This window comes from Equus asinus, chromosome 2 (assembly GCF_041296235.1).
Source record: "Equus asinus isolate D_3611 breed Donkey chromosome 2, EquAss-T2T_v2, whole genome shotgun sequence".
Lineage (NCBI taxonomy): Eukaryota > Metazoa > Chordata > Mammalia > Perissodactyla > Equidae > Equus > Equus asinus.
Window position 1 is genome coordinate 96,755,267 of NC_091791.1, and position 25,622 is coordinate 96,780,888.

Below are 25,622 nucleotides of genomic sequence, written 5' to 3' on the forward strand. Positions count from 1 at the left end.
TCCTTTCTTCTGCTCTCAGGAGGGCACTGTTCTCCAGGACACATTCTGGAAGGTCTTCCTTTTCTCTGGCCCCCTTGGCCACACCTGATGTGGACTCTGGGAAGTGTGTCCTCCTTGGGGCTGCACAGCCTTCTCGGCCAGTTTCCTGCCTCCTGATGGTTGGAGTCTCAGGGTGGATATAGGGTTAAAGGGCTCAAATAATCACAAGCTTTTTAAGGCCAGAATCTTTTTTTTATTTTTAGTTTCTTTTTTTTTTTTTGGCAGTATGCTTCAAACTCAGTAGTCAGTTTCATCTTCCAAGAACCACACCCGCTGTTCTTTCAAGACTAGGGCCCCAGATCTGCTTTATTTCTTCACTCCATGCCCCCAAGCCTCCTTCACTCCATATGAGAGTGGATACCTTGGGGAAAGCTGCAGCCATAGGTGTGAAGCCGCCAGCCTTGTCTGATGCTATTTGCTATGAGACGTTACAACCAGAGGGAATTTTAACAACAGGTGTCAGAGCCACACCTTCCATTTGAGTTTTGCCCTGATTCCAACTGGGTGCCACACCCTTAATCGGATATTTGCCTTTGGCCACTCAAAGTCTTTCTTAGTCCCATTTCTGACTGTATCATCGAGAGGCACTTAATTTTTCCAACTTCCTTGCCGGCCTTTGCTCCACTCTCTTGTATTACTCTTGGAAACCAGTCAACGCTTGTCCGTGCTCATCTCTTCCTTGTAGCACCTTGTTAAACACGGCCAGCACTCAAGAGCACAGTCTGCTTTCCAGCCTCTTGCCCTGGAGCTACAAGTCCATTAGGAACCAGATGTGCCTTCCAAGTTATTTCAGGTGATTCGTCTTATAAATATTCACCACTGTGTAACGAGCTGGCGTTGTCGTCTGATTCAGTGTCCTCGCTGGCGTTGCCTAACCAATACGTCAACGCCGTGTATTTGAGGTTCTGTTACGGCCGCCTCTCGCTTCTACTATCAATTTCTAACTGATTCAGAATAGGCTCGGTCGTATTACAGTCTCAAATCAACCCCAACCTTCAGAGGTTTGACACAACACATCACTTGCTTCCCCCCTTGAAGTCTGATATGAGCCTGGCAGCCCTTGACGGCATGTAGAATACGTGAAGGAAACACATTGAAAATTAGCAATACTTATTTTGTTTTCCACAATTTTCCACGATGAATCAATCTTCCACTCTGTAATCAGAAGAAAACTGCAGTACTTAAATCAGCAGGCAATTCAGTTGCTTGCGGGGTATGGGTCTCAACAGATCAGCTGCCTTTATCCTTTGGGATCCACATTCTCCGTGGGGGCCTTTCAAGGATCGTTTTGACGGTCCTGCACTGGTGTGTAGGCCCTTGCTCCTGCAGGTCGGCCTTCGCTGGGAGAAATCTTCGTAATTATGAAAGCATCTTGGATTCCCTCCCTCCTCCATTCTCCCACATGCCCATTTATGTAATATTAGCATGTAGGTGTGGTAGTAATATTTTAAAATAGGCTAGTGTGCTTTCCCCTCTTGCATTGGTCTTCATTTTTCCCTAGATAGCCGGAGGCCTCCACCTGCCTGGAGGCAGGAGGAACAGCAAGCGAGGGGACCAGGAAGGAAACAAAGCAGGTCCCTCAGCTCTCGACTTCTGGATCTCCAGTTGCAACGTCCTGTCAGCTAGACGTGTTGCAAGAAGGGGATTTCCCAGTTGGTTTTTCACCTCTGTTCCTCCTGGGCTTATCAGGAAGCAGGTCTGGATGCAGAATTTCTTAGTTTGTTTCAGAACGTAGAGAAAATCCCTCTGGTCTCTGAGAGAGACTGTGAACTAAGATGCTGCTCTGGAGGGAGAGGCTGTGACATAAAAGAAATAGAGCCATTGGAGCCCGCGCTGCGGTCCCCAAGGACAAGGGGCAGGAGGAAAGACTGGAAGGAGAAGCGCAGGGGGGTGACTATTGACCCTGATGTCTTAGGGAAGTTGAGGAAAATGCTCTCGCCAGGTTCAAGCTAGACTCGCCTCTCGGGGACACCTGTTGGGAGGGCACAACCTGTACGGCCCAGAGGGACGTCACCTCACAGTGAACGTGAGGTCCGGGGAGCAGGGTGGTCCAGGAGCCCCAGGGCAGAGCTCAAGGAGGACCCGACAGGACGGAGGATGGACCCACCTTCGCCCCCACTGCCAGGCACACCTAGGAAGCCCTCTGTGCACCCTAACTGCCAGCTCGGGGTAGGGAAAGACGATGGGGACAAACTCAAGACATCAAAATTTGACCCAAAGGGACTGTTTGAATTACTGCATTGGCATAAGATTCCAGGGTTGGCTGAGGCCCCGTCAGCCCCCTCCCCGTCACCCCTTTACGGGAGGTTGGGGTTTGTAAAGAAATCGTAGTAGCTGCAGTGTATAAGAGTCCTCTGTTTCGCACACCCGAACTGAGTGTGAGGAAACATTCCAGTCCTGCCGCATTCATTTCTTTATGTACTTCACAATATCGTGAACTCTTCAGCCTCAAGTACCACATGTCACCTGTGGGTCCGGGGAGACCCCTGGTGAGGGGCAAGAAGGCAGGAAGCATGGGAATCCTTGTGGATAGAACCAAGATTAAAGGCGGGCATGCATCACAGCAGGACAAGCCACGCAGTCCGTGGCCAGAAGGGCGTGGAGCAGGGTGCCGGAGGAGTCCGGGTGGGTGGGGGGCGCTGCGGAGCAAGAGCTCGCTTCACGCGTGCTGTTGGTGCGTTTGATGACGGCTGTAGGAAATCTTTCACAGGAACGTGCCAGCCAAGCGGTATCTAACTGTTGCTTGTACCCCCAATACCTGGGCCACAATCGGGGGAGCAATGAATGAATAAATGAGGAGATGAACACACCTCAAAATGGAGCCATTGGACTGAAGCAGCCGTTTCGCCCCTATTTTCCAAAAATGTGGATCAATTAGTAGAGTTCCCATCATCCTTCACTGTGAGCATCTGCATTGGGCCGCCCTGCTTCCTGCAAAGGGCCAGCAATAGCAGTCGTGGTCACGGACCCCCCGCCTCAAGTCAACACCCTTCTAGCCAAAGGTTTTTCCTTGAAAATTAACCTCCTCGGAAAACTATAGGACGAGGAGCAGAAAGTCTGGGGGGTTGAGGAAGACTTGGTGATGGTGAGGTGGCAAAGAGGACGTGAATGGAAGACAGCTCAGCGTTCTGAAAAGCAAAAGGTGGCACGAGCGTTGCAAACACACACGGCGCCGAGGGAAAATGGAAGCCGGTACCAGAGAGCCTGCTGCCTGGATGTCTGACTCCCTGGAGAGAAGTCCATCTGAGCCGCGGTTCTCCAGATCACCTCCTAGCTTCTCTCAGTGGCCCGTTCGAAACAAAGCGAGAGGCAAAGCGCCGCTGTCGCAGGCTCAGGTCTACGGGTCCAGGCTTTGTGCTCCCTCTTGCCCCCAATTACGATCCATCAACACTGCGAGGAGGCGGGGAGCGGATCTGACCCTAAATGGCAGCTTCAATAGGAGTCTCTGAGGTCCTTGTGCAAGAGGCCTGCTCGGTCAGCACATCCCAGAGCTCCCTCCTGGGCCAGGCTGGGACCTAACCACTCAGTCGCTTAGCAAACACACACTGAGCATGAGCTAATTGCCAGGACTGAGCTGCTTGCTAGGGATCCTGGAGTGAGCACCCCGTGATGCCTCCTCGCTGGGTCCCTGCAGGGGCTACGGACGGGGAGAACGAGGGTCACTCTAGGGTTCATCATTTGCGGGGCAGGGGGCACGGCAGGAGCATTGAGAACAAAGCACCTACCTCTGCCTGGGGAGGTCAACGGCTGCACCCTGGAGGATGCAAGTTGGGCTGAACCTTGAAAGTGAGTCTTCTGGGTGGGCAGGAACTGGAAGGGCAGGAGGAACAGCAGTCCTACAAGACGTACGTGCTTACAAGCTTCCAGGTGCAATAATAACGCAAACCAATTCTGTGGTCAGAGAAGTTTGGGCAGCTCCGTCCATTCCTTCTCTAGGAAACACACAGTGCACTTTGGCCTCTTAACGGCTCTGAGATAAACCCAGCCCATAAAGAAACCTCTTCCACTATTGGGAAGCCAGCACTTCCTAAACGTGTGCGACCACAGAAGCACTTTTTTTCCATGTAATAACTAGTGACATGTCTATCATAAGAAAAAAAACACTTTGGGAAATACTGACATGTCAGTGTTTGCACAAAGGAAAGGAAAGTAATTAGTTCTAGTAACTAGTTCTTACTAGAGTGTAAGCCCCACGCACACAGGGGTCTGGATTGCTTTGCTCACTGCTGCCTGTCCAATGACTAAGACAGTGTCTGGCACACAGTAGACACGCCACAAATACTTGTTGAATGAATGAATGAGCTACGTTCTTCAGATTGGTAGGAAGGACCAAACTGGATGGAGGGGAGTTGCAATCTCAGATGGGTGGGGTGGGGGCAAGAGACATCCTCAGGTGAGGGAACTGAGGCTCATCGTGTCTTTCGGCTGCCTCTGCAGGATGAGTCCCAGCGGCCCCCAAAGTCACCCATTTGGTAAGGCACCTCTGGTTGACCTTCCCCGCTTCTCTGTTTCACACCATCTCTAACGGACTCATGTCAAATCAACCACTTGCACTCACAGCCTCGTCTCAAGGTCTGTTTCCTGGGGACCCGGAAGGCGCTCCTTCCACGTCCATCCCAGCAGTAGAGGCCACTTCCTGCCCTGTTTGACACCCCAGGGCCTGGGGTGTCGGGGGGAGAGGATGGGACCTTCTCTTTCCATCTCCACCAGGCCTCCCTTCTGTTGAGTGTCCCTAACCCGCACGTCTGTATATTGAATGTCACTGTCCCTTCTGGTGAAGGAGAAGGATGTAGAACCAGGAGGTCTCCCAACCCCATAGGAGACAGCGTCTTAGCCCGGGGTATCCCACCAGCCCCCAAGCAAGCCAGGCAGCATCCCGGCACGGCAGCCCGCAGGCCCTGGCACTTCGCTTCAAGGGTGGTGCTGCTTCCTGCCCGTCGGCTGGGAGCACATTCAGGAGACATGAGCAGATGTCTGGCAGATGTTCAACCTTGTTCACGTCGGCCAACAATAACACAGCACAGAGACGCTGAGGGAGGGAGGAAGGGAGGGGCCCGTTGCCCAGCAGCTGGGGACAGCCATAGGAGCCAGCATCTCCTGCTCCCTCTGGGGAGGAGGCAGGGAGGGTGTTCGTGAGTGGCTTGCACATGGCGAGTTAGGGCGTGGAGCACACGGTGCCCGTATTCCAGGGCGGAGGCCTGGGTGTATCAGCCTGTTGCACCAGCTTCCCGGACGGAACCCACAGCCCCACTGCCAGGCTGCCCGGAGGCCCCAGGAGGCCTGAAAAGGCTGCAGGAATTTGGGTCCATCAGAAAGGGGAGACCTGGGGTCTGGCTGGCTACAACATGGCCCACGGCCCCTCCTGGCCACGTGGAGGCATCTCTAATGTTCTCTCTGCTGATATGGGACCCGTCCCCAGTCTTGCTCACACAGGGCCCCAGAGACCTCCACTCAGTGGCAGAGGTGGTACCCGGGATGAGCCCCATACGCCTTCCACCTAGGCTGGCAGGAGGCAGCGAGGCGACTGAGTTTCCAGAGTGCCGAGGCAGCTCGTGAGGACCAAGCACTGCCTCCTGCCCAGAGGAGCTGCCCATGGTCCCACCGGGGCTCGTGGCAGCTCCCAGTCCTCCCCACACACCACCACTGCTCCCAGCTGCCCCAGACTGGACGGTTCCTGAGCTGAGAGACTCTGCTGGCACCCTCCCTCCCAGTCCTTCAATCGTGGGGGCGACTGGGACGCCATCCAGCTGCAGAAGCTGGAAGACAGGAGGAGCCTCAGCACCTACCGGCATCTCCTGTCCCCCTGGACGGCGTATTTAAAGCCAGTCAATGGAGGACTTGCACGCATCCCTGGGGTCGTTCCCCTGAACGCGCTGTGGTGTCGCTCAAGCTCCAGTCTTACTGGTGTAATTCAGCCCAGCAAACAGGCATCGAAGGCTTTCCTCCTGACAGCAGCCCACAGAGTGGGTAGGCACCCTGGCCCTGGACCGGACGGCCTGGCGTCCCGCTTCCTGGTTGTACAGCATCAGGTAAGCTGACCTTTCCATGTCTCAGTCTCCCTCCTGTCAAGTTCAGACAATGATGCCACCTGTCTCTCAGGCTGCATGTGAGGGTTCAATCGATTAACACAGGAACAGCGCTCAGAACAGAGCTGGCTCCTAGTCGGTGCTCCACAATGTCAGCGCCAATGATGATGATGTCCTAACACGGGGGACACAACTCGGAATAAGTTTTCCTGCCCTCAGGGAGCTTGTAGTCACACGTGGTAGACAGAGAAGCAACAACTACGACTCAGAGAAACGAGCGCCGTGGCAGCAGGAGTGCTAATTCCTGTGCAACGCTGGGCAAGCTGCTTTACCTCTGTGGGCTTAATTTGTTTACCTGTAAAATGAGAGAGAAGAAAGAGCTAACTTTAGCAGTATGAACATTGAGGATACAGAGATTAAAATTATACGTGTGCACGTGCAGCATCTGCATTTGAAGAGCTCACAGTCATGTGGAACACACACGACTAAATACTAAAACATATTATAATTATTGCATCTTAATTAAATTTAATTGCAAGCTAGTTAAATCATTGCAAATTAATTAAATTGTTGCATGTTAATTAAAATGCATATTAAAGATTAGAATGTAGCAATGCCAGGCGGACCACAAGAGAGCGGAGACATGCGAGCCGCCGAGGTTGTCGTGACAGTAACTGTTGCTGACGTGGTGCAGAACAGATGTTGGATGCTCAGCACATGCGGCCTCGATCTGCAGGGCAAGCCCAGGAGACGGGTCATGTCTCAGCCTTTTTGAACCTGGGAATGGGTGGGGCTCAAAGTGGCACAGAGACTGTCAAGGTCACCCAGCGAGGAAGTGACCGGTGTGGCCCTGAGTTGTCCAAGCCTAGAGCCGGCTGGTAACCATCCTCCAAACAACCCTGAGGGGACGTGGGGACCCAGCAGCGAACACGAGGCGTGCCAGGAGGAGGGTGGGACGAGGCTGGGGAGCAGCTGAGGGCTTTGGAACGGCCCCTGGGACATCACGCTGCCGTCACTTAGGGCTGATTGGGAGCCCAGCGTCCCCGGGCTGGGGTTCAGAGTCCAGTTTCCCAGGGAGCACTGTAGACTTGCTACGGGGTGTCCGTCAAGAGTCCCTGGGAGGCCGTGCTCTCAGCCGGGCCCCTCCTTGGCACAGCCCCCTGAGTCCTGTTTGAAGCAGCTTTTACGTGGCCTGACACACCGTTCCTTTTACAAGGAGAGAAATGAGCTCGCGCTGACCACTGCGCTTTTATGCCTTTTCCCTCTTAAAATGCACATTTTGAAAACGGGAAACTCCCCCGTATTTTGAAATGAAGCTAGACAGTTGAGCGACCGCGGGGCTGGATGTGGTAGCATTTTCGACACGGACACCTTGTGGCCACTTCAGGAAACTGCAAAAATCTGCTGAGAGAAACCAGGTATCTCTCCCCGGAGATGCCAACATGTGTGTCAGCCTGTAACCCAGGTCCCCGCGAAGGGATTAGCAGATGGCGAGGTCAGTCAGCCCACACCCTGGTGGTCACGGTCGCGGGCCGAGCCTGGCTGCCCTCCGTCCGGGGCTGGGTGTGCCCCTTCCCCCGGCCAGCCCTCTTTCCTCACCTGTGAAACGACCTGGTGAGGCTGGGTCAGCTTAGGTCCCCGTGGGCTCTGATGCCCTGTGGTTCGGTCCTGCTGTCTAGGCGGAGGAGGACGGGCTGCCACCACGTGTCTGCATTTGAATGTGCTCTGAAATGCCTACTGGATTCTGAAGCTACTTCTTTCCTAACTGCCACTTTGGGCCTTTGCCTTATTTCTCCAACAGGATATGTGTGGTTTTCTCTTTAGCTTGTACGAGTCCTTTATATGTTAACCAATTGCCTTCCTTACGACATAGTGTTAAGAGATAAACTGAGGCACGTTGAAATTTTTAGGAGTTTATTTCAGCAAGAAAACAATTTGAATTGGGGAGCATCTGATGTAGCAGATAGAAATGAGCTCTGAGGGGCTGGGGAAAATGAAAGAGCTTTATAGGCAGAAGGGGGTAAAAACAGGGGTCATACTAGGCAAAAAAAATGGGTTGGTTATGGAAAGATTGCTTTCCTTTAGGGCATGGCAGGAGCGCATCAGATCACACAACCAGTGCTGTATAGGAGATTTCTGGCTGATTGATTTAGGATTCCATTTCTGGGACGGCTGCAACCATAATTACGTTAGGTCTCGATTCGGAGATGCGGGGCTTGGCACAAGCAGCTCCACTTCGGGCCTGTTGTCTTATTTTGAACAATGGTCTACTCTTGGGAATCAAACCCAGTAATTTAGTCAGGCTCTCCTCATGCCAGATTTCCATGATAACTGAATTTATATTGAATTATAATCAAATCTGTAAATGGTTCTAAATGGTTATTCTTAAAAATAAAGCAGATGGGGGCCAGCCCTGTGGCAGAGTGGTTAAGTTCGTGCACTCTGCTTCAGTGGCCCAGGACATGGCACCGCTCATCAGGCCATGCTGGGGCGGTGTCCCACATAACAGAACTAGAAGGACCTACAGCTGGAATATACAACTATGTACTAGGGAGTTTTAGGGAGAAGAAAGAGGAAAAACAAAAAACAATCTTGGCAACAGATGGTAGCTCAGGGCCAATCTTTGAAAAAAATAATAAAGCAGCTATTTTCCTTTTAAAAACCTCCAGATGCTATCAAGAGATGTTGAATGAATTTAATAATTTAAAAAAACAGTGTTTCTAGTATTTATGCCTTTGTTGAAGGGAGAGTAGGAAAAAAATAACTTATCGGCTAAAGCCCTTCAATCAGAGAGGCAACTCAACTCTCCCTAAGTTCAAGCCTTTGGAGGCCCTCACCAGTGTGATTACGGACTCAGAAGTGACCTCTGCCTTTAACTTACCTTGAACTTCCTCCCAGATGAGCCTTCCTTACTCGTCCTACCCCTGCCCTGCTCACAAACATGCAGTGGCTCCCCACTTCCTACTATATCAGTACAGATTTCCACATCACGTAATAATACAGACCTCCCCCTGCTGCATCGGTACAGACCTCCCCCTGCTGCATCGGTACAGACCTCCCCCTGCTGCATCGGTACAGACCTCCCCCTGCTGCATCGGTACAGACCTCCCCCTGCTGCATCGGTACAGACCTCCCCCTGCTGCATCGGTACAGACCTCCCCCTGCTGCATCGGTACAGACCTCCCCCTGCTGCATCGGTACAGACGTCCACCTGCTGCATCGGTACAGACGTCCACCTGCTGCATCGGTACAGACCTCCCCCTGCTGCATCGGTACAGACCTCCCCCTGCTGCATCGGTACAGACCTCCACCTGCTGCATCGGTACAGACGTCCACCTGCTGCATCGGTACAGACCTCCACCTGCTGCATCGGTACAGACCTCCCCCTGCTGCATCGGTATAGACCTCCCCCTGCTGCATCGGTACAGACCTCCACCTGCTGCATCGGTACAGACGTCCACCTGCTGCATCGGTACAGACCTCCCCCTGCTGCATCGGTACAGACGTCCACCTGCTGCATCGGTACAGACGTCCACCTGCTGCATCGGTACAGATGTCCACCTGCTGCATCGGTACAGATGTCCCCCTGCTGCATCGGTACAGACCTCCACCTGCTGCATCGGTACAGACGTCCACCTGCTGCATTGGTACAGACCTCCACCTGCTGCATCGGTACAGACCTCCCCCTGCTGCATCGGTATAGACCTCCCCCTGCTGCATCGGTACAGACCTCCACCTGCTGCATCGGTACAGACGTCCACCTGCTGCATCGGTACAGACCTCCCCCTGCTGCATCGGTACAGACGTCCACCTGCTGCATCGGTACAGACCTCCCCCTACCGCAGCGGTACAGACCTCCCCCTGCTGCATCGGTACAAACCTCCCCCTGCTGCATCGGTACAGACCTCCACCTGCTGTATCAAATCTCTTCCTGGCTTGGATGTCCACTTACTACGCTCGCATCCGAAGGCAGAGGGGAGATGGGAAGGCACTAGAGCACCTGCTTTCACACAACTGAGCACATCCAGTTCTCCTAGCAACCTTCAAGGGCCACTACTCACCCTGTTCCATGGACGAAGCACTGCTTCTCAGAGGTCACCTTCTCCCAGCTAGGAAGTGGCCAGTCCTAGCCACCAGGCTTGGACTCCTCTGTGCTCCCCCAGCATAAATTTAAATGTACTACTCAACCATGAGGTTTTATTTGCTACCAATTGTCTGGGTTTTCGGTGGGGCTGACCAGCCCAGAAGAGGATAGTGCTGAGCGAAGGAAGCCGCTGCAACCGGGCTGAGGCTGTATCCACAGAGAAATAGCCTCCGCTCGGGGTCCGTCATCCCCGGGACACCACCTCAACTTCCCTGCACAGCTCCTCGTCCTCTGTGCTCTGAATCTCAGGGATGGGCACGTGCCCCAAACCTGGGTGTCCACCTTCTTGTCCTCTCTTGGCCGTACGTCCACCAAGTCATGGAGTCCTGTCTCTCTCTCTTTCTCTGTGATGTCTCTCTAATCCATCCTCTCCTTTCCACGTTCCCTGACGCTGCCTTCATTCAGAGCCTCGTCTGTCTCCCCAGGATCCCCCACCTCCCTGCTGTTTCCACAGTAATCTGTCTAAAACAAGATCATGCCACTTTCCTCCTCAAACTCTTTCGAAGGCTGAGCACCAGTTTCAAGATCGAATTCAATAACTTGAGACATGCAGCCAAGAGTGATATTCAAAATATTTAACAAGCTGCACAGTTTTTCCTGAATATCACTGGACACCAACCAAACAAGACAGACTCGAGCCACAGCACCAGGGCCGGGTCCTGGAGGCCCCTTCCTGGGCCAGACATTAGCACTTTCGTTGTTGAGTCAATGGAGGGAAATCAAGGGGTCCCCCCACAGCTCCAAACGCCCACACTCCAGGGACATGGGATGGACCTCCTTTGCCTGGAAGTCTCTTCTCCGTGGCCTTTCTAGCTCGAGTATCGGCTGGTCCCCAGCATGAGTGGCCTCCTGGCTCTTCTGCTGGGATCCTAGACGGCCAGGGGAGTATTCACACTTGTGGTTTCTTCTCCCCCATGTGCAGGATCTTCACCTTGTTTTGCACTGTCTCCACCACCCTCGCAAGATGAGTGAAGCACAGGAAGTGATGGATAACCAGGTCATTCAGCTGAGCAACAGTGAGCCTTGGGGCTGGAGCAGCCCATTGTCCCTGATGCGGGACAGAGCCGCACAGCAACAGCGACTTGTGTACACACGACAAACGACTACACGCAGCACACAGAGCACTCCCCGCAATTCGTCACTGCTCACCATTGCCCGTGAGTTCCAAACAACCGCAAGACACACGCACACATTTTTCTATACTTGTATTTATAAGTTTTGGTCATGCCCGTTGAACTATACGTACATTAAGAAACTAACATTTTGAACAGTGGAAAACACAGACATTAATGCATTTTAAAGGATAAAATAATGATACACATCCAAGTTCTAAACTTTTCGCATCTCAACAGGCTGTCTGGTGTGACCCACGCTGGAGGCCGCTACTCCGGTGCTGTGTGCATTCCAGGCATTGTCCGTGGGTCCAGGCAGTGACCTCGTGCTGGAGGGCCTCAAAATTCTAGGTTTCCATCAAAGCCCAGGTTGGATGCTAACAGCTGACGATTAGTGCACCTGGATCTGCCCTGGATGTCACATATTCTAACCTTGACAGAACAGCAACAACAACAAAAATAGAAAGGGACAAAGCCCTTTACAGCATCTTCCGTGGAGGGCAAGTAAACATCTAGACTATCTAGGGCGATGGTGTTCAAACGGCAGGATTTCCCCCGGGGGCAGTTAGCAATGTCTAGAGACATTCTTGGTGGTCGCAAGTGGGGGTGGGGGGGCTGGCATCTAGTGGGGAGAAGCCAGGGATGCTGCCAAACATCTTATGTTGCCCAGGACAGCCCCCCACAACAAAGAATTACCTGGACCCCAAAATCAAGAGAGTGCCGAGGTTAGGAAACCTGGGTTTGGGTGGTCTGGAAGATCTGACTTGGTCCTGGCCCGAGCTGTGTGACCTTGAGCAAGTCGCTAACTTCTGCAAACCTATTGCCACCTCTGTAAAAGGCATGGATTCATTCATCCATTCAGTCAACAGATGTTTCTTAAGAAATGGGGATGCAGCCATGACCCATATCCAGTCCAACCCTAGAAACAGTGAAAATTAAATAAGAAAATGAGCACAAAAGGCCCTTTGTAATTTTGTAATGTTCTCAACAGACCCAAGGCAGCAGCTCTGATGTGGTCACACAGGTGCCACACATCTAAGAGGGTTCTCTCGGTTCCATAGCCCTTTCTAGCTATTGATTGCGTTTCATCTATTCCAAGACGCTCAGGGATTCCTTGTTCACATTTCGACATCTCTGAATTAAAATGATTGTGCTCCACAGTCGTCATCTCCCAGGCGGCAGTGACCATGTGGTTGTCACTAACTACCTGCATGCAGTGCGGGCCAGCCTCCTCGTGGACTGAAACCTTTCAGTCAAGAAAATATTGAAGGATGGTTCAAGGAAGGAACGTGAGTCCTGGTGCCATCTGAAAGCTTTCCGTGGACACCAACGGTAAGAGCAGCACTCACCTCATGGTCTAGATGCCGCAGATCTTTCAAACTATTACAGAACGTCTCTCTCTACTTGGGGCCCGAGCCTCCTCCATCGCGTCCTGGTCTCGCCCCAAGAGACTCAAGGGAAACCCAGCTCTGCCCACCTGAGTCAGTGCTTCTCAGCCCAAGCTGAACACGAAAGGAAATTAATGAGTTTTAAGGATACTGACCGGTGGCTCCACTCCGCCTGGATTAAACAGGACTCTGGAGGTGGGTGCCAGCCTCTGTGTTTTTAATGCCCCCCACCCAGGGAACTCTGGTTTAACGTCTGGGGCGCAGCCTGGGCCCTCGGCTTGTTCCCCATTCCTCAGGTAACTCTGAAGGCAGCCAGGTGAGCTCCGGTGAGGAAAGCCTTTGCTGACCCCCGAGGGACATTGCTTCCTCCCCGTCTCCTAACACAGGGGAGACGCACCTGGAACAAGCCCTGTGACCAGGCTGCACCTGGGCCATTAAATCAGCATTTCTTGGGTGAGCGCAGGTGTCAGCCACCGCTGAGGTTCTCCAGTGAACCCAATGCCCAGCCCAGGACTGGATCCTCCACGCCCAAACCCTGTCACCCTTGACGGCAAGTGCCTGCCTCCCTGGGGAGGGTCTGTCCACACTGGCTTGAGGCTGTATCTATTCAAATGGCATTTACAAGACCTGTGACTTGCTTTCTGCCTGGGGGTATTTACCTGTGGACCAGCCTTTACCTACCGGGCTGGGGGTCTCTTCCTCCCATTACAACACCTTCCACATCACGGGCGCTTGCCAGAGAATGACTAGATGAACCAATACACGGAAGGGTACATATTTATTTTGTCTGGAACTTTCCGATCACGTGGGTGCCACAACTAATGCCAGCTTCAGAGACAAGGTAGCAGTAAGGAGCGTCTGCCTTCTGGAAATCATTACAAAATAGCAAGCGAGTAGCTGGGTGGAGGTCCTGACCCCCAAGGCCAGAGGCAGGAACGAAAATAGAAGGGGGAAATGTTTAGCTCCAAGGAAAGGCCAGACCCACCGCTACACGTGGTTGATTCTTAATGCATCGTACAGAGTGGGGAGGGGACAAAAATTCAGTGTGGCACCAACAGCTTCGTTACGTGGACACAGCTTGGAAGAGTGACAGGTGGTCCTTGCAGGAGCAGCTGCCACACAGGCTCTAAATAGAGGAAGCTGAGTTCTTCCGAATTTACTGTCCACGTGGACATACCCTCTGCCGCCTTCAAATATACGTACGAGCTGTCCCAGAGCTAGCGTCCTTCTATGTCCCAGATCCCACCACTAATTCCACACTCTCGATGCACCCTATGTTTTAATACAGCGTTCAAAGCCTTCTGGGCCTTATCTAAACACAGCTTGAGGCACCACAGAGACTGCCGATGTCGTAGCTATGCTGGAGGAGCCCAGGCGCCTGGGTGTCACTGCTCCCCTGGGCTGGCCGCCTGCTCCGGGGCCCGGGGCTCCTCCGCCCGTGGTTTGGGCTGGTCCAGCATGATGGACCTCTCTTCCCTGGGGTTCCCAGTCACCAGCATCCAGTGGTTCTTCGGTTTTTCAACTCTGTGTGAATCCAGGTATGTGTGAGCAGCGACCTCAACTTCCTTTCCAAAATAGGTTCTGGGGTGGGAAAGAAGGAACACGGATTAGGAAGGGAACGGCGACTCTCAGAGAGCTGCTTGCTTCATCTCAGAGGCGGCTAACTCGGCAGACGGCCGGGTACAGCCACTGGGAGCTCTGAAACAGGACACGTTCCCCAGGAAGTTGCACCCTGTTTGGGCAACGATGAGGCGGCTGGGATCCCATTATAACAACATCCTCCTGTGAGGGAAGGACCCGTATAATAGAAGCAGTTCTAAGGGGACTGCTCACACCTTCAAAGTTCTGTGGGACAATATTTCATCATCAAAGGACTTGTGTGCATTGCCACACTCTTTAAATTGAGCTTCTTTGCTCATATGCACAGCCCCCACCCCCCAAGTGGGGCATCTTGCTACACCCTGGCGTAGGATACCTTAAGAAGAGACCCCGGTGCGCCACCAGCCCCCGGTTGGTGTGGCAATGATTGATGAGAATTTTTGCATTTGCCTTTAAAGATAAAGAAAGTGTGTTATTTGCATTGTGAGTTAAGGCCTCCAATTTCCTGAAAGCAAAAATCTGGAAATATACTATATATTCACTTAAATTTAGTTAAAAAAAATTACACATATATATATACACACACACACATATATATACGGAATAACCTAGAAGGCAAACCATAATGGATTGATTAAATACATTATTGCAGAAGCACATATGATGGAACATTAGATAATTATTCAAAGTCATATTGGAGATGATATTAGACAGCATGAGATACGGTCAGTGGTGTTTTTAAGTGGCAAATTTATGTCTTAATGTCCTATTTTGTAAAATAAAAAATAAAAATAAACCAATCAGGGAAATGTGAATCAAAACCACAAGGAGAGATTCCCCTCGCACCTGTCAGAACAACTGTTACCAAGGAGACGAGATGACAAATGTTGGAGAGGGTGTGGACAAAAGGGAACCTTCACACACTGCTGGTGGGAATGCAAACTGGTGCAGCCACTACGGAAAACAGTATGGGGATTCCACAAAAAATTAAAAATAAAAATACCATCTGATCTAGCAATCCCACTTCAGGGCATGAAAGCAGGTTACCAAAGAGATGTCTGCACCCCCATGCTCATCGAAGCATCATTCACAACAGCCAAGGTGCAGAAACAACCTAAGCGTCCAAGAACGGACGAGCGGATAAAGAAGATGTGCTAGATATGTACAATGGAACATTATTCTGCCATGAGAAAGAAGGAAATCCTGCCACCTGCAACGACACAGAGGGACCTTGAGGACGTTATGCTAGATGAGGTAAGTCAGACGGAGAAAGGCAAATCTCTACATATCTCTTATATGTGGAATCTGAAAACTTGAAATCATAAAAGCAGAGGGTAGAAAGGTGGTTCCAGGGGCTGAGGAGGTGGGTGGGGAGACGGGTTGTCGAAGGGCACATACTCGCAACTAGTAAATAAGTAAGTCCCAGAGACAGTATAGTGATTACAGACAACGAAACTGTATTATAGACGTTAAACTTGATGAGAGGTTAGATTTCAATTGCTCCCTACACTAGAAGAAGCAACAGTTACATGAGGTGATGGGGTGTCAGCATATTGCAATTTAAATGGATCCCATCAACATGTTCTTCACTTTAAACTTACACAATGTTGTGGGTGAAACCACACTCCATAAAAAAAGAGAGAGAATAAATTCCCCCCCCCCAAAAAAAACCCATACGCATAGATAAGGACAGAAATTATATTAAAAAAACAAAACAAAAGAGTGGCCTTCTCTGGAGAGTGGAACTACTGGTAATTTTCATATTAGTTTTTGTGCTTTTCTGATTTCCTATAAGTGAACATACGTTTGATAATCAGGAAAAAAGTACATATTATTTCGAAATCCTGACCCGTGTAAACTAAAAGCTGTAAGAGGAAGGAAAGAAAACAGCCCCTGACATCCAGGAGCCGGCCTGGCGCTCACAGCTGGGCCTCAGTGTTCTGCGATCAAACGAAATCAACTTCACAGAATGCCCGCATCCGACAAGGCCACTCTGTGACTGTGACGGGTCAAGGCAAACACGAGACCACTCTGTAATAGGGTCTGAACACGGACAAAACACGACCATCAACCGAAACACCGAACATCCACCTCTCCCGCCTGATGTGAGTGACCCCCTGCTTCCTCACGATGCCGGCTTTAGCCTTGCTCCTGCCTGCCCGCTCCACGGGTAAGACGATTCGAGATGCCCAGTCACAGAATTACCCCCGCTTCCCGACAGCATCCGACCAAGAGTGGAGCCCCACTTCCCAGGACCCTCCCTAAAGTCGTCCAAGGAAAGCCCAGACGCTGTGCGGGGTCCTCTCTCACATCCTCTCGCTGAGATGCCCCACGGCTCCCCAGGCGTGTGTCCTCCCTCACTGCGGCCGTCAATCAAGCCCCCTAGTCTGCCCGCGGGTGCTCCTGGTGGCCTCTGGCTGGAGGACGTCACCACCGCAGGGCAGCTCAGACAGCACGAGGGTCCCCACTTCACAGAAGTGCAAGGGCGTCTGAGAGAGGCTCAAGCCTGCCCCAGGCTACGGCCCGAGTGAGCGATGGGAAGACCCCCCGGCACCTGGGCCACGGCTCCTCCAACAAGTATAATAATAACAGCAACAACATCATTGACGCCTGCGACAGTGTCTGTGGGCTGGGCACTTTCCAACGAGCACTATAAACGTACTAGCCCTTCCATCCTGGAAAAACCTCACAAAGACATATTATTCTCACGGGTATTTTACCCATAAGGAAGTGGACATACTGACAGTTTAAATCACGGAAAAGAGAGGCAGCTCCAAGGAGAGCAAAGCTTGGCAAAGGCCAGTGGAAGAGAGGAAACCTGTGTAACGTGTGCACCGTGGGCTGTGTGCAGGTTCTCCTTACTGAGGGAAAGAGCCTTGTGAACGTGGGTCCACCTGCAGAGCTGGGAGAGAAGTGCACTGTGTGGGAGGATGTGGGGTGGCCTGTAACAGGGGCCCCCTCTCTGGAAGCCCACCTCAGCTGGCCAGCCCTTTAAATTCTTGCTGCTGTAATTGCACGCTCTCCCAGTGACTTCAGCCGGTTCCTCTCTCTCCCTCTGCTGGAGGCCTCAGGAGGGCGCAGCAAGGTCCCCGGCCTTCGAAACAGCTCTGTGCTGGCCAGACCTGCCTTCCCTTCAGGACTGTGCCTTGGGCTCCCGACCTGCAGGGCCCCGGGGTCCTGAGAAAACATTCAGCAATGAGGAGGAGAAAGATGCTGCCTGTGGACCGCTGCATCCACCTGTGCTGCGGCCCTGCTGTCTCCCTCACTCCCCGAGACTTCCCCGTCTCTTCAGAAATGAGGGCGTAACAGAGGCCTGGAAGAAAGCAGAGTCGTAATCCTCAAGTCTCGGGTCCGTGGTTCTCAGCCTGTGCTCAGGGCCGGGGCGTGCGCCTCGGTATTTTTAAAAAGCTCTGTGGGTGACCCTGATGTGCAGCCGGGGCTGAGAAACACCCACATGCAGGGTGCTGCCTCGAGTCAGAATCGAGTTACAAATGAGAAAGAAGAGAGTACGTGAGGCCCTGGAGCTACGCTGAGCCTCCGTTCTGCAGACAGGAGTAAACAGCATCCGTCCAGGAGCGCCAGCACCTTCACGTCGTCCCCCCACCATGCGGTGCTCACCGGAACCGGGAAGCCCTCGTACTCCAGGCGCAGCTGGGGGTCGGGGAAGGTGGCCTGCCAGCAGCTCAGGTAGGAGACCTCATCCGTCAGGTACACTTCCTGGAGCCAAGACCTCTTGGACGACTTCAGCAGGGTCCTGTGGTCGCTTGACAAATATAACTGGAAATGACAGAGGAAAAATGTAAACGTCACACGAGTGGACAAGCCGGGGAACTGAGAGGCAATCTGCTGGCTGGACGGCAGGTGTGTTCAGAGAGGTTTTCAAAGCCCTGTTCTTACTGACCATGTGAGAACACGCAGTTCTGTACCCCAGAAATGCCGTTTTGGGATGCTGAGGCCCCCGGCCCCACGCCACCGCAGACTGTGTTCCCTTCTTTGAACACCAGGCTCCATCTCCAACTCTCTTCTCATCCTGTCCCTGCTCCCCTCCTCCTCTTTTTCAGGGCAGAGGACCCAGATCAATATTCTATTTATTACAAATAATGTTGCCCGAAACTCATTGCATGAAGTGAAGTGCTCTTAAAAGCAACATCATCACAGCTGATAGTCACTCGTGAGCCTCAAGGGGGTCTGCGCCCCTCTGGAGTTGATGCCCACACTCGGAATCTCGTTAGGCAGCTCTCCAGCTGCCTGCAACTTTGCCAAGAACCACCCCATCCTGCTGGGAAGTCCAAAATGTCGGCTTCTCGTTAGTTAGCTCTTTATTGACTCTCTGTCACCCTGAACCTGGAGGACATTCCTGCATATTTTAATAGGTTTTCAACGAGCATCTTTCCTATGCAAAGCTGAGCCTTGAAGAGCTATGGGGAAGGCAGAAACGAGTTACTGACCTCAAGATGTTGTCTGACTGGCAGGAGAGATCATCGAGCATAGAAATGGGCAGCAGCTGTAAGGAATGGCTATCTAGCATGGACGCCAAGGGTCGTAGGAGGGCAGAGGATGGAGCAGCTCTCCCGGGGCTCAGGGAAGACCAAGGAGGTGGTGATGTGGTACCAGGGAGCCCGAGGGGATGAGCACGGACAGGGAGTGGGGGACATATTACAGAAGATCTTAAATGCCGCAGTGAACAGCAACGCTCAATTCAGAGGGCACTGGGGAGCCACTGCTGACTTTTCAATAGAGATGGGAGGTGCTCAGACCTGAGCTTTTAGAGGATCAACCTGTCAGCATCCCGTCCCGTATGGTCTCAAGTCAGGATAGACTAGAGGGGCCAAGCTACGGGTGCCTGACCTGAGGTACTGGCATTGGAATGAAAAGACAGGCCAAACTGCGTGATGAAGGCAGAGCCGTGGGACTTGGCCATCAGCCGCGCGGGGGCGGGAAAGAGCGATGGGTCCAAGATATACCACGGCTTTGGCCCTTTTTGGCCCCAATAACGGTGCCACTCAGAGCAACAAGGAGAACCAGGACTTCAAACGGCAAAGGATATCTATCTCAAACCACAAACTCTGTTTTGTTAATGCAAAGAAAAATAAGAATAATGTCAGGAACAAATCTAGAAAGCCAGTATCACCAGATTTTTTATAAATGCCCCAGAAGGGCTTGCTAATTCAAAGACAAAGAACAGAAATGAGAGGCAGGAGAATTTGAGAAGAGAGAAAGTTGCCATTACGTGAAGATGAAATGGCTGTCTACCTAGGTGTCATGAGGGAATCAACTGGAAAACTATTAGAATTAGTAAGAGTAAGTGATGTCATCAAAGGTGAGTAGAAAAATCAAGGCTTTCTTATAGTTTTGCTGCAGCCATCAAGAGGATGTCCCGTGAATAGCACCAAAACAGAACATACCAAGAAAAAGGCTTAATGAGATCGGCATCAGACTCATGTGAAAAAAACCACAAACCTTTACCGAGATATGAAAGAATAATTGAATAGATGGAGAGGCATCCTAGAAGAATATATATTGTAAAGCTACAAAATGTGTGAGTTTACTTAATTTTACAATCACATTCAAAATACCAAGTGATTTTTTTTTCCCACAAGGGCAGAGGGACTTGAAAAAAATAATTATTACATTTAGCTAAAAGATTAATTCCTAACATAATTCAGACAAAGAAGTGTAATGAGATGGAACTAACACTACGAGCTGTCAAACTATATTATAAAGCCATAGTTCTACAAGAAAAATAGACAACGCCACTTCAAAGGGAAAAAATAAGAAGCTCAGAAAAAGCATGGAGTATGTACAATAATTTAATGCATGCTAATGGAGGCAGCATGTGTCCGTGAAGAAAGGAATAATTACTCAAGAAATAAAAAAGATACCACCGACTCCTCATCTGGGAGAAATTTACATGTTCCCAGACAACCCTTTATCAAAATAAATCTGAAGTGGATGAAAGAATAAGCTTAAGCAAAAGCAGACAGCTAGAAGTTAATAAGAGTTTCTCTTTTTATCACATCTTTGGAGTGGACTTTAAAGGGTCCCAGAAACAGAAGGAGTTACAAGGAGAAACACTGATCGATTTTGCTCAAAAATAGATTAGAGCAGCTGCAGTTTACAAGCTGAGTAACAAATGGAAGGACATGTTAGCCACGGACGGGAAAAACCGTATAATCTGTGAAAGAGCAGATACGTAAACCAGATCAATAAACAGGCGGAGAACAGACGATTGACAGGGGAGAGAAGGACAGAAGGGATGGAAGGGGAGGGAGAGGAGAGAGCGGCAAACAAAAAAGAAGAAAAGAAAAAAATCACATCTGAATGTCGTAGCGCTTGTATTTTCCCTGTGCTTTAAGTCTGATCTCTCTCCCTTTCTAAAAGAAAATAAGCCAAAATGCTACTCGTGCTAATCTCTGGATAACAAGATGATGAGTTACTCTCGTCTTTCAACAATTTGGTATTTCCTCTAATCTCTACATTTAAAATCAGGCTGCAGCTTACCATGTATGGTATGTCATAGTTTAAGCATTGATCTTTCTTAGTGGTACAAAAATAATAATTCCACACCATACAATAATGAAATCTTTGATTCAATGAAAAATGTTATATTGTGCCAGCTCTGACACTTAGTAGCTGAGTGACTTGGAGCAAAATCACTTAACCTTCTTGTGCCTCAGTTTCCCCTTCAGTGAAATAGTCCCCACCTCATAGACTTGTTTGGAAGAACACGGGAAACACTTAAGCATGTGGTAAGGTATAATAATCCCCATTTTGTAGATGAGAAAGACGAAAAAGGGTTTAATAATTTACCCAAAGTCCCACCCCATAGATATGCAGCTCAGCTGGAATTCAAACCCATATTTATCTGGTTCTGTTACACTTCCTAATCCCCAAAATAAAGGTAAAGATCAGAGACTTATGCTGCCTGATTTATGCAGACTTAAGCATCTCGTATTGTCTTTCTCCCAAATTAGGCAGAAGTTTGACAAGAAAAGGTCAGAAAAAGTTGTCAGATGATATGCTTTGCTTGCATTAGGGACATTAAACAGCTGTCAGATTATTATTACATAATGCAATCATTTGGTATAAATTTTTGGTTTTGCCAGCTGCATTGCAAAAAGGCTTTTTTTCCCCCTTACCCTTTAACTTTGAGGGGCATATTTTTGTAATTTGCAAAGTGAGAGGAAAGAATTAGCCCACAACTGCCTGTGAAAAGCTGCAGGCTGAAACGACGGGGTAGCCCGAGATGGAGCGACAGCGGGGAAGCCCGAGATGGAGCGCATGCTGTCGAGTTCTCTGTCGGCGTCCACAGGTAGCCACTAGCCCCCAGGGAAACCAAAAGGGCTGGTCCCAAGCAGATCCCCAACAGGATGACTCACCATTTTGTCTTCAAATCCTCCTGTTATCCCGAGGCAAAAGTTCTGCCCGTATCTAAGAACTTGACCGGAGGCCTCTCTGTCTGGGCTGTCAGTGGAGTGAAAGTATAGGGTAAATGCGCTGTATTCGAATCAGTCTACAGCTCTATTCTTTGTATATGCAGTTTCATTTATAATTTTCTTGATAGTACATATTCATGTACCATAACTGAATTAAGTCACTAAACAAAAGGTCTTTTCTTTTGGCCTTCAGATCCAGCCAGCACCCTATTCCCTGTCTTCCAACATGGCCAGGAGACAGAGCATCCCCACTTGGTGAGCCTGGAGCGGGCTGAGCACAGACGCCATCCTGCGCTAAGGAACTGCGTCAAGCACCCTGACATCTTTAGAGAGAACCAAGGAAACCCATTTGTAAACATTTAATACAATCTTCCTTCTTAATTCTCTGGGAAACTGAAGTTGTGATCAATTTTTAGTTGTCTTAACATAAATTATCTGTATTCAAAGGAAATCTAAATTCAAGACCTGAAGGATGGGCTACATTCCTGTGATATAAACACTGCCGTCATAATTTAGAGACAAAGTGAAAGCAATATTTTTCATTGTAATTATGTCTCTGCTCTCTAAGGATCTAAATGCTCATTTTCACAATCTCCTCAAGTACGTTTTTAGTGGACAATTAATTTTAAGATAACAAATGCCCTTGTAATGCCACCTTGCATTAAACTACGTATTTCTGATGTAAAAGTAACATGGCAACATTAAAAGCAATAAAAGCACTCAGATGAGCTCCAAGCATTCTGAGATGTTATTAGGAAAACCCACTTTACTTCTAGATGGGATGTGAACTTAATTCCCTGGATCCCCATATCTTTGAATTAAGTATTTTGAATTGGCACAAATTAGCAATTATCCTGACGTTTAAGATAAAGGGACTGTAAAGGCCCCTTGACAATAATCCTCAAGATAAGAAAACAAGAGGAGCATCACAGAGGACATTCCGATAACCTTGGCCTCCAGTCGCACTGCTCCAATCCACGAAAACAGATATTCGTGACGCACATAAGCGGAAAGTTAAAGAAACCTTACCTCAAAACGATGAAAGTGTTTCTGCCGATGGGGACCGTGACCTGAGCCAGGCTCAGGCCACACGGCACCTCCAGCTCGTCGCTCAGATGGGCTTTCACCTCGTCTGGAGTCACACACAGGCTCAGGTTCCCGCCCAGAAACAGATCAGCTTCTGTTTCCGGGTGGTCGGGATTCACCAGCATCACTTTGTCGCCGTAGTGAACGTATCCGTCCTGGGATATGGAAAGCTGCATCTGCGATTGAAATAGCAATTCTTCAGATCCAGCACGCAGCCCTGCAGCCACTTCTGATGCACCTTCCTTCCTGAGAAGACCAGGATTCATTTCAATCAGGGATTCACTTGGATGCCCTCAGATCCTTAATTTTCTTCCTTTTCCTGCCACCAATCCCCTCTCGCTTTGCCAAAGCAAAGCCCCCAATAATCCCAAATGAAGTAAAACAAGGCTGGTGAAAAATCACGTGTGTCGACTCCGTTATTAATTTATTCAACATCCACTGAAAATTTCTTGAGCACCAACCGAGGGGCGTGACTTACGTCTGTGTTAATCTATTCAGTTCCTAATTTGGAAAATGCACGTAAATACAATTAATAGCAGACTTCTCTTATGTTCTGTATCTCAGGGAATTTTAAACACTGTGGTTTTCAGACCTCAAGAGAAAAACTGGCATTTTCCAAAGGATAACTCACTTTTGGAATTTTTGCTTGCTTAACATATACTCACACTTAATTTGATAGGATTTTGAAAACAATGTTTGAATTTAAAATTACCTGTCTCAGGAGATTCTCTTTTAGCCTTCTGCTTCTCTGTATGAGAAGTTGGCCCTTGTCTCTCTTCTCTAAGAAATCTTTCATGAGCTCCTGCTTCAACAGAAAATGAGTAAAACTCAAAGGGTCCACAATAGTCCTGATAACACAGATACTGGTAGCTTTCAGGTCAGAAGCACATCAAGTTGAAAAGGCCAAGTTTGAGAACAGAAAAAGAAACGTGAGTATAATAGGAACGGGGGAAATTTTTTGAGCATTATTTTAATATTTTTATTTCATTGTAGAATGTTTGGGAAAAATGAGAAAGGCACAAAAGAGACATCGCTCATAATTATTCCAGGCAGAGACCATCGTGAGCAACATTTGGAGGCCGTGTGTCGCCTGGTGAGGGGACGTCATCCCCAGTTTGGATGATGATGGACACTGTGAGTCCGCCCACCGCCCACAACTAGTTCCATAGCGGTGGCCCAGTGCCTTGTGGGGACCAGCACAGGAGCATGCAAGGCCGTGAGTATAAGGTCTGTAAAGGCCATGCTACGGGGACCCTCAGGAGGGTATATGCCATGGGCGGGTGAGGAGGGGCGGTGTTTCTACTCCGAGCCTCCCTCCTTCCCCGGACCGCAGCCTCGGCGACCCTCAGACTCTTAACGGCCCGAGGGAACTTCGTGGGGCTGGAGACTAAGGGGGAGGCTCAGATGGGGGGCTTGAGAGAGCCAAGGCACCCGACGTGGGGAGGCTGAGGGACCCAGGGGAAGAGGAGAAAGGCCGAGACCCGGGACAGCGGGTGAGATTCCGGGGCGTCCCGGGTGCGCTGGGAGAGAAAGGAGGTGCGGGATGCTCAGAGGAGGGCCCGCCCCCAGGCCACGCCGCCGCGCCTCCCGCACCTCCTCCAGGTAGACGTCCTCGTTCCAGTTGCCCATCCGGACTCGGGGGCCGTACAGGTTCCGAGCCATCGTCCCCGGCGCTCCGGCCGCCGGGACTCCCGGGGACGCCGCTGTGTTGCGCGCCCGTCGCCATGGCGACCAGGCCCCGCGCGATTGGCCGCCGCCAGGGACCCTGCTGGCCAGTCGGCGACAGCGGGAGAGCTGGGCCCGCGCGGCCCCCTCGGGCTGTCACCCCGCCCGCTTCCGTCGCTCAGGTTTTCTGGAGTTTAATTGCAAAGGGTTGAGAGGAGAAACTCGAGCCTACTGACGTCATGGTCCTAAACGCTCCCTAGAGAAAATTTTAAAACTTTTTTTTTCCTTTAGGATCTAAAGGAAAATTGCTGTAAAATGAAGCCCACCCCCCCCCCCCACTTGTTAAGGCAGCAAAGAGGAGCCTTTCAACGGAAGCGATAGACTGTTTTGATCCAGCAGCAGTTTCACCCTAATCATAAAACGATAGATGCTCCAGGCAGAAATTTGGAACCAAAATAAAACAGAAGGAAGAGAGGAGGGAGAATTCCTCAAAATTTCACCGCCTCAAAAGTAAGAAGCATGTCATGCTGGCATATTTCTGTTTACACGTTTCTGAGGTGGTCCATCCTTCTATGGACTTAGGCACCCTCCTCCCCTGGCCCGTCTCAAGTACGAGGACAAGCCTCTGGTTTGCAAGAACTCTTGATAAAACCAGAATATGTTGAAGCCAACATTTCTTAAACAAAATGTCCTTTTATGAGTAGGAGGGATAAACAGTCACTGTAGGGCAGCCAGAGCTCGATGCTGATTGAATGTGGTCAATAATTCACCTTTATTTAGTGTGTACGAAGATAGGACAGAAATGAAAGAGACGGGAACATTTTCTCCCCTCAGCAACACCATCCAAAAGAGAAGATCGTTCCTGAAAACAAAATAGTTCAGGAAGAATGGGATAAGTGCAGTTAAAGATGTGCCGATGAAGGGCCGTAGGCATTTAAAGAAAGAGCCATTTCCCCTTTGGGGGACAATGAGAGTGAGAACCAGGCAATCTGTGGGTGGTGACTGAGGCAGGCGGACTCAGGCTGAACCTGGAAGGATCTGAGCTGGCGGACGGCAGCACGGGACACGAGTAGGAACGTCTCACGTGCATGTGGACCCGTCTGTGAACGCAGCACCGCGTCCCAGGA

At 50.4% G+C, this 25,622-nt stretch overlaps 1 protein-coding gene across 3 annotated transcripts; it reads right to left on the minus strand.

Annotated features, from left to right (window-relative positions):
- Window positions 1-13,468: 13,468 nt before the first annotated feature.
- On the minus strand, window positions 13,469-24,569 carry CFAP161 (cilia and flagella associated protein 161). 3 transcript variants are annotated; one of them, XM_014842666.3, is made up of 7 exons: window positions 24,424-24,568; window positions 23,543-23,632; window positions 22,774-23,006; window positions 21,688-21,772; window positions 17,927-18,085; window positions 14,685-14,758; window positions 13,469-14,290 (listed from the first exon to the last, which is right to left on the minus strand). In XM_014842666.3, exons 1-7 carry the CDS (start codon window positions 24,490-24,492, stop codon window positions 14,095-14,097), a joined length of 906 nt encoding a protein of 301 aa, XP_014698152.3. In that variant the 5' UTR covers window positions 24,493-24,568; the 3' UTR covers window positions 13,469-14,094. The 3 variants fall into 3 exon arrangements, with proteins under 3 accessions (XP_014698152.3, XP_044616306.2, XP_070350295.1); XM_044760371.2 differs by having other exon boundaries at window positions 13,470-14,290; window positions 22,774-23,076; window positions 24,424-24,535; XM_070494194.1 differs by lacking the exon at window positions 23,543-23,632 and having other exon boundaries at window positions 13,470-14,290; window positions 24,424-24,569.
- Between the last annotated feature and the right edge of the window lie 1,053 nt (window positions 24,570-25,622).